General features: G+C 36.1%; 1 protein-coding gene across 5 annotated transcripts in view; it reads right to left on the reverse strand.

The window, feature by feature from the left end:
* The window catches only part of LOC131066598 (protein MULTIPOLAR SPINDLE 1), a 279380-nt gene that overhangs the window by 16568 nt on the left and 248169 nt on the right, over nucleotides 1-14643 (reverse strand). For all 5 annotated transcript variants that reach the window (XR_009359175.1, XM_058001413.2, XM_058001414.2 and 2 more), the window contains one exon: nucleotides 13561-13631. Coding sequence is in view for 4 of the 5 variants with exons in the window: in XM_058001413.2 (XP_057857396.1) it covers nucleotides 13561-13631 (71 nt within the window). In the remaining variant the exon portion in view is untranslated. The remainder of the gene's footprint in view (nucleotides 1-13560; nucleotides 13632-14643) is intronic.

The following is a 14643-nucleotide window of genomic DNA, read 5'->3' on the forward strand; positions in this document are numbered from 1 at the left end:
ACCCTCTAGAAGGGTCAGGAGCGAAATCTTCATTCCAGGCCAAATTGCTCAGTCTTCAAGTTTGAAACCATCTCACAAGGCAAAGTTAGACCATTTTCCAAGTTAGGAACAAGGTTTCAAGCTCAAACAAGGTGGCAAATGAATTTCATAATGAATTTCGCTCTGGACCCTTTGGAAGGGTCAGGAGCGAAATTCTTCTTCCAGGCTAGAATCCATCATTTTTTCAAGGTTTTCAAACATTTCCAAAGTCCAAACATGTCCGCTTTTCCCTTCAAAATGCCTTGCAAATCAAAATTTGGTCAAATAAGGCAAGAAATGAGTCCTAGGTTGATTTTCGCTCTGGACCCTTTGGAAGGGTCAGGAGCGAAAATCACTTTTTAAGCAAAATCTTGATCTTTGAAATCATCCAACTCCCTCTCAAGGCAAGAACATTCAAAATCACCTCCACATGTGCCTTGGAAACTAGGAACTTGGTCTTGATAAGTGATAAATTGAGGTGTATAAGGATTTTCGCTCTGGACCCTTTGGAAGGGTCAAGAGTGAAATTCCTAATCTTGGCCAAAATCCTGACTTCATTTTCACATTTTTCCATCCAAACAAGTGTTTTGCCCTCAAAGATGCTTGGGAACGAGTTGGTTCTAAGTTTGGGTCAAACTAAAATGTCTTAAGGAGAATTTCGCTCTGGACCCTTTGGAAGGGTCAGGAGCGAAATTTGACATTTTAGACTCTCCGTCAGGATCATTTTATGGAATATAACATTTAAGTATAAGAAATTTCTTATACTTTAAGTTATATTCCATATATACTTTCAGGATGTTTGAGAGTGGTTTCGGACCTCCAGGAGTTATATTGCAAAATCTAGTTTTTGGAGGATTCTTCAGTTTTCCAGACATAGTCAAATTTCAGGATCAGGACATTCCAAACTTAGCCAAATTTCAGGATCAGGACATTCCAAACTTAGCCAAATTTCAGGATCAGGACATTCCAGACTTCATCACTCATCAACTTGACCTAACTCAAGCAGAACCTGCTATCCTATTGATCTCCTGGCGACACTCGAAAGTTAAAGGCTAACAGACCAAACCCTAAAAAACCTAGAAAACAAACCCTAGAAAGCAAAAAGCAGGGGTCCCCATTTGCAATGGGGCGATGTGTGAATATGTCACAACAGAACCTGAAGATCTAAACAATCAAAAGACTCCGAGGTATGTAAGATTGAATCATTCTGAGAATCAGATTATTGGTGATAAGAATAAAGGTGTGATGACTAGAAGAAGGTTAGTGTTAATGAATTGTAGCTTCAATCGGATTATTCCTATCAATGAAATCAAATGCATAAGTGGCCTACCGGCCTTGAGCATTTGGTCTCTATCCTTCTTTTGTATTCTGCTATGATTATTGGTTATCATATACATGATTGAAATATAACTATTGTTAATCATGCTGTTAATTTTGTTCATATCATTAATGTTAATCATGTTAATACTAATCACATTCTTGATATTAATCTAGACATACATCAATATTGAGTATCGATATCCACATTGCTGATATTGATATCATACTATGCTATCACTATGATACCAATATCATATATATTAATGTCGCATTGATGTCATTACGGTTCGATAATGAGTATCGACCTTGGTTAAAATTACAATATGAATCAATATTAGTATAGATGATAATTAACAGACAACACACGTTGATTAACATTAATTTGTGTTCAGTGGACAGACATGTCTACGTAGAGACATGTCTCTACATGGACTATGTCCGCGTAGGGACATGTCTCCACTCATTAATATTTATATTCGATCCAATATGACTTGGGAGGTACAGAAATCGATAAGTGCTAAACAAGTCTCAGCAATATATATATATATATTTTGGAATCATTGGATCAAGGATATATTGGCAGCATTATATATACAGTTCTGATTTGCATTGCAATCTCATTGTATTGAAGCATCTCCTTATTAATATTGATATTAAGAATTCTACAGATTGATATATATTCATATTACATTGATATTAATATATATCCAAGAAGAAATTATAGAGACATTGTGATCAACATATTATATAGAAAAATTTAAAAATACTATAACCTCTAAATCTGATCAAACTTTAACATGGTATCAGAGCCAGGTTAAGGAAGATCTGATCAGATTGATAAAGAGAGGCAAACTAACCACCGTTTAATTCTCTAGAATTTCATATTAAGCAAAATGGTGAATGGTGTTAGAGTTGAGGACCGACTTGAAGGAGCTGCAAATTTTGTATCTTAGAAATTTAGAATCATGCTTGCACTAAGAGAACATGATTTGAACACATTTGTGGAGAAGGCAATACCTATACCTGATGAAGATGATGAGAAACTTCTATGGACGAACAACAACAACAACAACAAGGCTATGAAGATACTAGTGGATGCAGTGAAGGATCACATAGTTCCAATCATATCCAAACTAGATACATCATATCAAATGTTCACAACTCTAGAGAACATGTATGAAATAAATAATACTAGTAGGGCTCTTTCTCTAAAATAACAACTCCACCATGTCAAGATGAACAAGGGAGAAACCATCATGTCTTACTTCATGAGGATAACAGAGTTAAGAGATCAACTATCCACCATTGGACACATAATTGATAACAAGGAGTTAACAATGTTGGCTCTCAATGGACTCCCTACATCTTGGGAAGCATTCATACAAGGGATAAGTGCTCGATCTAAACTTCCTAAGTTTGATCGTTTAAAAACCGATTGCATTCAAGAAGAGTCAACGCTGATAACTAGAGGAATTGGATTAAACATCTCAAATGAAGAGATTCAAGTCTTAAATTCTAATTCTCATAAGAAAGGGAAGAAAGGCAACTTCACACGTAAGAAAGGAAATGACTCCCATGGAAAACGCTCATTCAAGAGAAAAAGGGACATGTCTAAAGTACAATGCTTTAGGTGTGACAGATATGGTCACCTTGCAATGAAGTGTCCGGATAGGCCTAAGCCTCAAACCTCCCTAGCAGAGAAGTTAGTAAAACAAGCTCAGATAAGGACTCTGAAAGACTTGTATTCTATTCAGCCCTATCAAGCCAGGTATCTACCAGCCTTAATACTTGGGTCATAGATAGTGGAGCATCCCGACATATAACATGATTCAGAGAACATCTTGATAGCCTAGTGGAAAATTCAGATGAAGAAGTCACCATTGGAGATGATTCCAACTACCCTGTGAAAAGAATCGGAACTTGCACTATTCAACTAAAATCAGGAATCCTTCTTCAACTGACAGGCGTATTGTTTGTGCCGGGTATTAAGAGAAATTTGGTTTCCATTTCAGCCCTTGAAGACAAAGGATACTGAATTACTTTCATGGATGGTAAAGTTCTAGCATGGCCTAAGAACTCAAATATAAAGAAAGTTCACACCATAGGAATTCGACATGGATGCCTATACAAACTTTGCACTCCTCCTCAAGCCTTAATTCATGAATCTTCTACTACAAGTGAGATATGGCATAGAAGATTAGGGCATCTTCACTTTCGGGCATTGCCTTCAATAGAGAAAATTGTGACAGGCTTACCTAAACTAAAACAAGATCATGAAGGAACTTGCAAAGGGTGTGCCTTAGGAAAGAACACAAAGGGCACCTTTCATAGTAGTGAAAGTAAATCTAAAAATGTATTAGAACTCATTCATACAGATTTATGTGGACCTATGACAGTAACCTCTTTAGGAGGATTTTTGTACTATGTTATTTTTGTAGATGACTACTCTAGGAAAACATGGATGTATTTTCTGAAATGTAAAGAGTCTAATGAAGTCCTTATAAGATTTAAGGAATTCAAGGCTCTAGTAGAGAATATATCAGGCAAAAGAATCAAAACCCTAAGGTCAGATAATGGGGGGGAATACATTTCTGATAACTTCAAAGACTTTTGTAATAATGCTGGAATTAAGAGGGAGTTCACTGTTCCTTACAACCCTCAACAAAATGGGGTAGCAGAAAGGAAAAATAGAACTATTGTAGAAGCAACCAAAGCTATGATGCATGACCAAAACCTTCATACCTCCTTCTAGGTTGAAGCCTCTAGTACTATTGTTGTTTACATTCAAAATAGATGTCCTTGCTCCCTTCTAGATAACAAAACCCCTGAAGAAGCATTTAGAAGGATAAAACCTGACATAAGTCATTTTAGAATCTTTGGTTGTCATGTTTACATCCACATACCCAAAGAGAAAAGATCCAAGCTAGAACCCTCAAGGAAAAAGGGAATATTTATTGGCTACAAAGAATCATCTAAAGCCTATAGAATTTATATCCTTGGACAAAAATTAATTGAGCTAAGCAGGGATGTAATATTTGAAGAAGATGTTGCATTCAAAATATCTAAAGACATTAATGAAATTGATGATGAGTCTCCTCTAAATATGGAAGAGGATCATGCTTCTCAGATTCAGAGGGAGACACATGAACCTATAGAAGATAATAATCACAATGAACCTATGGATTCTGTTGACGAGCCTAGAGACCCTACTGTGAATCGTAAAAGACATCTATGGGGGAGGAAAATGATTCAAGAAGCTGAAAATTTTGCAGCTCCAAAAGGAACCTTCAGGGAAAGCAAGAGACCTAATAGATATTCCAGCTATGTTGCACTTATGAGTGAAATCATCAAATCAGAACCTTATAGTGTTGAGGAAGCCTTCAAACATCAAGTTTGGAAAGATGCCATGATAGAAGAATACCAATCTATACTTAAGAACGATGTCTGGGACATTGTACCTAGACCAAAAGCCAAATCAGTAGTTTCATTTAAATGGCTCTTCAAAATCAAACATGCTGCAGATGGGAGTATTGAAAAATATAAAGCAAGGTTTGTTGCCAGAGGTTTTTCACAAAAGGAGGGAATTCATTATAAAGAAACATTTGCTCCAGTTGCTCGATATATCTTTGTCAGGGCTGTGATTGCTATTGCCGCATCAAAGGGATGGAAGATTCACCAAATGGATGTGAAGACTGCTTTTCTTAATGGCATAATAGAAGAGGAAGTGTACCTAGAGCAACCCGAGGGATTTTTGGTACATGGAAATGGTTCTCATGTTTACAAATTTGAGAAGGCTCTATATGGTCTTAAACAGGCTCCTCGAGCCTAGTATGAGAGGATAGACAACTATCTTTCAGGATTAGGTTTTTCCAAGAATGATGCAGATCTGAATCTTTACTTCAAGGTAATAAATGGTGAAATGTTGATTCTCATTCTTTATGTTAATGACTTGTTGATTACAGGAGAAGACCATCTCATCACCAAGTGTAAACAATACCTAGCATCTGAATTTGACATGAAGGACTTTTGGGTCTTTTACACTATTTTCTTGGTTTAGAAGTATGGCAACAGGCTGATGGTATTATCCTAAATCAAGGAAAATACACTATTGACATTTTGAAAAGGTTTGGAATGATGGATTGTAAACCAATGTCTACACCCATGGAGACAAATCTACATAAGTTAAAAGAAGCGACAACAAACTCTGAATTAGCAGATTCCACTCTCTACCGACAGATGATTGGGTCCTTGATGTACTTGGTCAACACCAGACCAAATATTTGTTATGCAACAAATGTACTCAGCCAGTTTATGTGTGAACCAAGACAATTACACTTAGTTGCAGCAAAACATATTCTGAAATACCTGCGTGGCACAATTTAATATGGATTAAGATATAATAATGTAGATCTAAATCCGCATTGATATACTGACTCAAATTGGGTTGGAAGTGTAGTTGATCGTAAGAGTACTTTGGGGTGTTGCTTCAGCTTAGGATCAGTCATGATTTCCTGGTTTAGCAGGAAGCAATCTTCAGTTGCACGGAGTTCCACCGAAGTCGAGTACATTGCAGCATCTAAGGGAGCTCGAGAAGCTGTGTAGTTAAGAAAACTTCTTGTAGGATTGTTTGGACAATCCTTGGATCCCACGATCGTCCACTATGATAACCAGAGTTGTATAAAGCTTTCAGTGAATTCAGTGTTCCATGATAGATCAAAGCACATTGGGATCCCTTACCATTATGTTAGAGACATGGTGGAGAGAAATGTTATTCAATTGAGATATATTAGTACAGATGAACAAACAACAAACATTCTCACCAAACCTCTCTCCAAAACTAAGGTGGAATACTTTAGAGGTAAGCTTGGTATTGTAGAAATGTAAACTTATCTAAGATTGAGTCTCAACAATATAAATTTATTGTACTAATATATTTGAAAGATGTTTAATGTGTAAACTCTTTGGTCATGTGTGTGATTACATGACTTCATGGGCCCCTGTGAACATCTTGAAAGGTGACGATCTTTCAATGATGTACACTTGTTCTTATGGTTACTGTTGTAAGGCAACAACTTTACAATAGTTAAACCTTACTATCATGATGGATATCATGTGACTTGATATCCGTAGACATGTCATGATAGTTCATCTCTTAAGTGATATTAACTGAGTGGTGAGTAACCACAATGAGTTATATTACTGAGATATTTCATGATGGATATTATATGACGTAATATTCGTAGATATGCCATGAGCAGATATTCTTTTGGTAGGCATGTGACTTGATGCTATTGTACATACCAAAAAGGATATTGTGAGTATGGTATATCACGTGACTTGATATTTGTGGACATGCCATTACTCCTGATGTCACCATGAGGTGACATCATTTATGGTGGATATCATTAGACTTGATGTTCGTGGATATGCCATAACTCCTGATATCACATTGAGGTGATATCCCTCCCACAAAATATATGGATCTATTGTGTTTACATGAGGATAGTAATCATCCTCCCTAGCTAAGAGGAAGTATTAATGAATTGTAGCTTCGATTGGATTATTCCTATCGATGAAATCAAATGCATAAGTGGCCTACCGGCCTTGAGCATTTGATCTCTATCCTTCTTCTATATTCTGCTATGATTATTGGTTATCATATACATGATTGAAATATAAATATTGTTAATCATGCTAATGATATTATTCATGCTGTTAATTTTGTTCATATCATTAATGTTAAACATGTTGTTAATACTAATCACATTGTTGATATTAATTTAGACATACATCGATATTGAGTATCGATATCCACATTGTTGATATCGATATCATACTATGCTATCAATGATAGCATACTATGATACCGATATCATATATATTAATGTCATTACGGTTCGATAATGAGTATCGACCTTGGTTAAAATTACAATATGAATCGATATTAGTATCGATGATAATTAACAGCCAACACACGTTGATCAACATTAGTTTGTGTTTAGTGGACAGACATGTCTACGTAGAGACATAGGGACATGTCTCCACTCATTAATATTTATATTCGATCCAATATGACTTGGGAGGTACGGAAATCGATAAGTGCTAAACAAGTCTCAGCAATATATATATATTTTGGAATCGTTGGATCAAGGATATATCGACAGCATTATATATACAGTTTTGATCTGCATTGCAATCTCATTGTATTGAAGCATCTCCTTATTAATATCGATATTAAGAATTCTGCAGATTGATATATATTCATATTACATTGATATTAATATATATCCAAGACGAAATTATAGAGACATTGTGATCAACATATTATATAGAAATTTTTTAAAATACCATAACCTCTAAATTTGATCAAACTTTAACAGTTAGCTACAGAAGAAATATGTTTGATTTCTAAAGTTGAACTTAAAGATGTTGTTGAAGCCTGTAAAGATGATAATTGAATTGGAGCCATGGAAGAAGAGCTAGATTAGATTGAAAAGAACAACACTTGGGAGCTTGTGCCTAGACCTAAGGATAAAAATGTTATTGGTACTTAATGGGTTTTTAGGAACAAATTGAATGAAGCCGGTGGATTTCTTATGGGTTTTTTGAGAACTTCACAGAGGTATCACATGCATCTTGTTCTGAAGTGGTTTTTGAACTTACTATTTAGTAAGTTGGTGGCAACTGACTGGATTTTGAGGTTTTCCAGGGTTTTCCGAGCTCATTCTTAAGGCTCGACGAGCATATTTTTCGGAGTTGTTTTCATGACTTACTATTTTTAGTAAGTGTCAGTTCAGGCAGTACTATTTTTGGCAGTCTTGAGCAGAGCTCCAATCTAGTTTTGATAAGTATTTTCTGCACTTCAGTTCACATGGTTGATTTGGCAACGATCAGTGGTTGATTTATAATTGATTAATTAAATATTACTACTTTATCCTAGAGTTTGATATTTAATTATTTTACTAATCATTTTTGGAGGTACAACTTAGGAAGGAAAAATAATATCATTTATCCTAAGTCATATTTTATTTCCTAAGTCAGGTGGGCGTCCAAAAAATGAAGTCATTTCATATTTTATAATGTTTTCCATTGTTCGAACTTGTGTGCCTTGGCTAAGTTCAACTAGGAGGCCTGGAGGGTGGACGCCAAGTATGGAAGGGGTCATCAAATGAAATGTAATGAATTGTGAGGGAATTTGGCGCCATTTGCATTTGAATTTCAAATTCAAAAATCTATAAATACAAGGTTGGGTGCCTCATTTTGGTTATCTTGGAGAAATTATAACATTATGCTGCCGGAATGGCGATTGAGTTTGAGCTTCAGAGTTGTGGATTCCTAGCTTGCACAGTTTCGTACTTGAAATACAGTACCTAGTTGATTCAATGTGTTGGTTGGAGTCTTTTGAGAGTGTGCTTTCAAATTTCAGTGTGTTGTGTGTTTTTTTGAGTTGCTGGTTTGGTGTGGCTGAAGGGAAGATTTGTTCATATCTCCCTGCCTGTGCGACCGATCATTCTGGGTGGTAGCTCATTGGAAGTGTATTGGTTGGGCGATCATTCTTTTGTGTGGGCATGTTTTTTTGGGTGTGAATGTTGATTTTTAGCAGCAAGTCGAACTTCCTTGCTGGTCGTACCCTTTTTGGAGGTGCCTTGGTTTGCATGCCAATCCTCGTTGACGTTTTTGGTGTGGTTTTGTGCTCCTATCTTGGTCGCCTTGGTCCTATCCCTCATCTGCTTGAGTTCGTGAGCAATTCGGAGCTACTTTGGGGTGTTGGTGAGTCTTTCAGTGTTGTTGGCCCTTCGCTGGAGAGCTGGTATTTATATCAGATTTGGTTATTTGTGTTCTGAGTTTGTATCTCTTTGAGTTTTCATAGTTGTGATTCTTGTACTTCATTGTATTCATCATTGTAATGATTGGTTAGTAGTACTAACCTCTATTGTATCTGAAGTACTCATTGTAATCCCCACTGCATAAGTGGAAGAGGCTAGCTTGGCCGCCTTATGTGTTTGTAATTCAGTTTGTAGCTCAATCCTCCTGCTGCATAAGCGGTCGAGTGATCCTTGTGTGTAACTGTCGTCCCGCTGCATAAGCGGTTGAGTTGAGTTTGTTTAGTGAAAAGTCCTCCCGCTGAAATATCGCGGTAGAGTGATTTGTGTTTGAAAGTGTTTTGTTTCCTTGGCTGGTTTACCACTAAGTTTCTTTGTTTTTACCCACTGGAAAGTGGAAGGGGCTGGCTTGCCACCCAATATTGTAATCTGCATTTTCAATGTTGCATCTAACGATCCCCTATCACTGTATGCTCTCACCCTCCTAGTTTGGGCTCTTGGTGATCTAAAGGTGGAAGGGTTCCTTTCAGTTGGTTTGGATTGCATTATTCTAACCCTAACGGGTGATTGGTGTGTTTGTAAAACTGTTAAAAATAAAAAAAATTGTGGGGATATTACAAAAGAACAAGACAAAAGATGTTCTCTATGTTAAGTATCTCAAGCACAATCTGCTCAGTGTAAGCTAAATGTGTAGCAAAGGTTACAATCTCACTTTTCATGATAAGGAGTTTGAAATTGGGAAGGCAAGATCTGGAAGATTGGTGGTAGAAGGAACCAAGACTAAAGGCAATGCATATAACCTAAAGGAGGCTAATGAATGAAACTGTCTTTTAGGACAAAGAAGTGAATTTTGGCTATAGCACAAAAGAATGGGACACATCCATTTTAAGAATCTTGTAAAGATCATCTCTACGCATGCAGTTAGAGATATACCAAAGATAGTCAAGCCTAAAAACACCTTGTGTAAAGAATGTTAGATTGGGAAGCAAACAAGGAAAAGATTCAAGACCAAATAATGTTCTTCTACAAAACCATTGAACCTGATTCATACTGACTTATGTGAACCAACTAGAACAAAGAGTCTTCAAGGCGAAAGGTAATTCATGTTACTCATTGATGACTTTTCTCGAATGACTTGGGTTACATTCCTAAAAGAAAAATCAAAAGCTTTTAGTATGTTTAAGATTTTCAAGTCAATGATTGAAAATGAAATGAATGATAAAATCAAGTATCTAAGATTTGATAGGGGAGGTGAATTCACATAAAATGAATTTCAAATATTTTGTGAAGAACATGGAATAAAGAGGCATCTATCTACCCCTAGAACTCCAGAACAAAATGTAGTAGAAAGAAAGAATAGAACTGTTTTAGAGATGGCAAGAACAATGCTGAAAGAAGCAAATTTGCTTGATATGTATTGGAAAGAAGCAGTTCATACTGTAGTCTATATTCTTAATAGAGGACAACTAAGAGTAAGCAGTGGCAAGACTCCTTATGAGCTATCACATGAAAGACTTGCAACCATCAAGTATCTCAAAGTCTTTAGGAGTAAATGTTACATCAAAAGAGATGAAGAAGATTTGGGTAAATTTGATTCCAAATCTAATGAAGGAATCTTTCTTGGATACTCAATAGGAGAAGAGCATACAAATGCTACAATAAAAGGTTGAGAAAAGATAGTTGAAAGTGCAAATGTCAAAGTGGATGACAAACTCCATCAAAACATATGTGAACCAAATGGCTATGAGTCAAATGTACCTCCATGCATAAAAGAAAAAGAGGCACCTGAAGAAAAGGAAGAAACACCAAAGAAAACCCTAAGACTCCTGCCAAATATTTTCAGAAGAATCATTCAAAATATCAAATAATTGGAGATAAAAATGAAGGAGTGCAGACTAGGAGAAGATTTGCAAAGACAAATGAACAAGTGAACTTTTGTTTACCGTCAAAAATAGAACTAAGAACTGTTAATGATGCCAACGAGGATGAAGGTTGGATACAAACAATGGAAGAAGAACTGAATCAAATTGAGAAAAATCATCCTTGGGAATTGGTACCAAGGCCTACAAACAAGAATGTGATGGGAACAAAATGGGTGTTTAGAAACAAACTGAATGAAGATGGAGAAGTTGTAAGAAACAAAGAAAGTTTGGTGTGTGAAGGCTATTCTCAAGTGTAAGGAATTGATTTTGAAGAGACTTTTTCTCCTTGCTTTTGTTGTTCACAAGAACTTCAAGGTATATCAAATGAATGTTAAATCAGCCTTCTTGAATGGTGACTTAGAAGAAGTCTACATTGAGCAGCTTGATAGATTTCAGCTAATAGGAGACCCAAAAATTGTATGCAAACTTAAGAAGGCATTATATATGGTCTCAAACAAGTTCCTAGGGCTTGGTATGTAAGATTAGACAACTACTTATACCAGCAAGGATTCAAGAAAGTTACCGCAGAAAGTAATCCTTACATCAAAATTAAGGAAAAAAGAATTTTAATTGTTGTTGTATATGTTGATAATATAATATTTGGTGGAAATGATGCAATATGTGTGCAACTCTCCATCATCCAAATAAGAGCCAAAATATTCCTTTTATAGAGTTAGAGGGAAAAAGAGAACTTTAAAATTCATAATAAATTATTTTCCCTCAAAAGCCTTTTGCATTTTAAAAGTAACTTTATGTCTAAGTCCCCTTTTTCCCTAGATGTCTACTTGGGGGGCAGAATATAACTTTATTAAATTAAAACAATAAAGTAAATATTTTAACGTCAACTTTATAACTTTAGTGTAATAATTTAATAATCCAAACCACCCACCAACGCGTATTAACTGTGTGGGACACATTGTTATTTGTGTGGCATGAGGAAATATCTCTATATGTTGGGCATCAAACCAAGGATAAAATAAACGCCAAGTTAACCCACACGAGTAGCAGAGTTGGCTTGGGTGGTGGGTTTGCTCCCCATTAGTCTCGGGTTCGCCTTCGAGGCTCGAATTTGCCTGATGCACATGTTTTGGGGTGTTTGCGTGCATTCCCAAGGGATTAGTCTCGCCTCAGCTCGCCCATTCTTGGCCCCAACTTGGCAGTAAGTAAGACCAAGGCAAGGCAGGCTGGGCGCTAGGCTAGATCACGGGGACACCCCTAAGTTAAGGAAAAAGAGAAAAGACACCAAGTTAAGTATTCAATTTCCTAAGTAATTTAAATTGAGGAGCCTTCTGCAATAGTGTGCAATCTCCGCAATTATTCCATCTGAGTTGTGGCCTTTGTTGGACACCATATAGTTGCCGGAAGGGTTGGGGTCAAAGTTGAAAGAACCTCCTTTTCGATGAGCCGCATTTCATTCTCTTCTCCTATATGTGGACTTCATATTGTGCTGGGTGGCTAACTATGGAATGAATAAGCAATCCTCCAGCTGTGTGTGAGGAATTTAGGGGCACCTTTGTATGGGTATTACTATTCCTAAGTCGATACTGCTAAGTTGACTTAAAGAGGAGATAATACTCTCCATAGAGTGTTCTCTTGCTATTATCAAATCTGCAAATATTCAGAGGTCTGTGAACATTTGTAATCTGCCCTTGGTCAATGTGAAGAGCAGAAAAGTGTTGGGAATAGAGTAGTGAACTGATATCAGTAGGGCTGCAAACAGGGTTCTTGCTGGCTGTGGAATACCAACCTGGGCAGAAGTTATTTCGTATTCAATTCAGACATCAAGTGCAATCGAATCACTTTTCCTGTAAGTCTGAAGCTGTGGCAGTTATATCAAGGTAATTTATTAACATAAATCAGTGTTGGCAAGTAGAATTGGACCTCAGACAATTCTCAGACTTCTACACTGAACTTAATGTGTATTCACAAAGGTCACTGCTGATGTAATGTTGCTGTCCCAGTCATCAGAAATCGATGAAATTGTAAATTGAATTAAGGTCAGATTTTCTTATTTTTGAAGTGTTCAAATCTTCTGTTTCCAGCAGTTTACTGTTATTGAGTTAGTTGTATGTTCTTTATGGTACTCCACATGTGATTATGCATTTGATTGTATGAAACTCTAGCAATTCTAAAACACACAATCTGCAAACCAAAATTCATTATTTACAGCTGTATACCTTCCATACTTTGAAATACATAAACCTTCTACAAACTTAACATGTATACCAACTATTTGATAAAATGTAGATGAAGAAAAGTGCTAAAGTTTGGTGACATTTAGAAAGGCATCTTACATTGTCACTATCTATTCTCCTCTTCATGCAGTTAAAAGATTGAAAAGTTATTCTCTTACAAGCAGATTTACAGCATTGCAGGGCTTGAGCTTCATGTACATATTTTACTCATTAATAGAAATTTGCTGTTTTTATACCCAAAAAACAAGTGGAATGAAAAAACATGTGAGGAAAAGACCATACTATCATTGAAAGTTGTATCCGCTGTCCAAGAGCATGCATAATCTGATACCAAATGTTCAACTAATTGCATCCTGTTAGTCAAATAAAATGAAATCCAGTTATTCCTATGATAATGTGAAATTTGACAGCAAATCACAATTTTCACGCAGCATCCAAGTACTTTTATTAAGAACAATTGCGAAAATCTGTATCCATGTATAATACACATCTGGTATCTGATAACTTATTTAAAAAGTAAACTAAACTTTTCACAAGATAAATTTTTATTTTTATTTTTATTTTTCATTTTCTTATTGATAATTTGTTTTTTTTCCATTTTCTCATTATTTTGGCAGTTAGAGGATAGCAAAGTTTTGAAGTTCAAATATTGAATTATGAGAAAATAGAGCCAAAAATCATCTGATTAAAGTGACAGGTTATGATAAATTATGACATATGCCAGGTGGAGATTTTTGGCACACATTCAAAAGATAAAGATAATTTGATCGCAAGAAAACAGAGTTAGATAGACAACTCAAGCAATATATCCTTTTTAAGAGTTTCTCTTTCTAAACTTAGAGAAACGATTATGCTTAAGCATCTGTAATGTCCCCTTCTCATTGACGACCTTCCAGTGGTGCATTAGCCTATTCCTGAGACCCGTAGGCTAGGTGGAATGAAGAATGAGGGTCCAACATTGATGAAACGAGGACTTACTATTTTTAGTAAGTCAAGGAATGGCTATTTTGGTGATACTGTCCTACTGAGCTCTCCATGCTTTGCCTCTGGACGCAAAGATCATGTTTTTCGGAGCATTAGTTCTTGACTTACTATTTTTAGTAAGTGGCAGTGCGGCATAATTCTATTTTTGGCAGTGGACAGGGTTCTGTTTCTGTAGCAGTTCAGTGGTTGCCCTGGCTCAGTTTCATCCTAGTTTGGATAATAATCAGTACGGGAGTCATATGTGACACGATTAAATATTATTTCCTTATCCTAAGGTTTAATATTTAATTAATCTGTTTAATTGCTACTGATTATTGAATTTGGGATTAATGTCTATATTTTTCCTAAGTTTTGGCGAATTTCATGCTTATTAAAGAGATG

This window comes from Cryptomeria japonica, chromosome 10, assembly GCF_030272615.1.
Source record: "Cryptomeria japonica chromosome 10, Sugi_1.0, whole genome shotgun sequence".
NCBI lineage: Eukaryota > Viridiplantae > Streptophyta > Pinopsida > Cupressales > Cupressaceae > Cryptomeria > Cryptomeria japonica.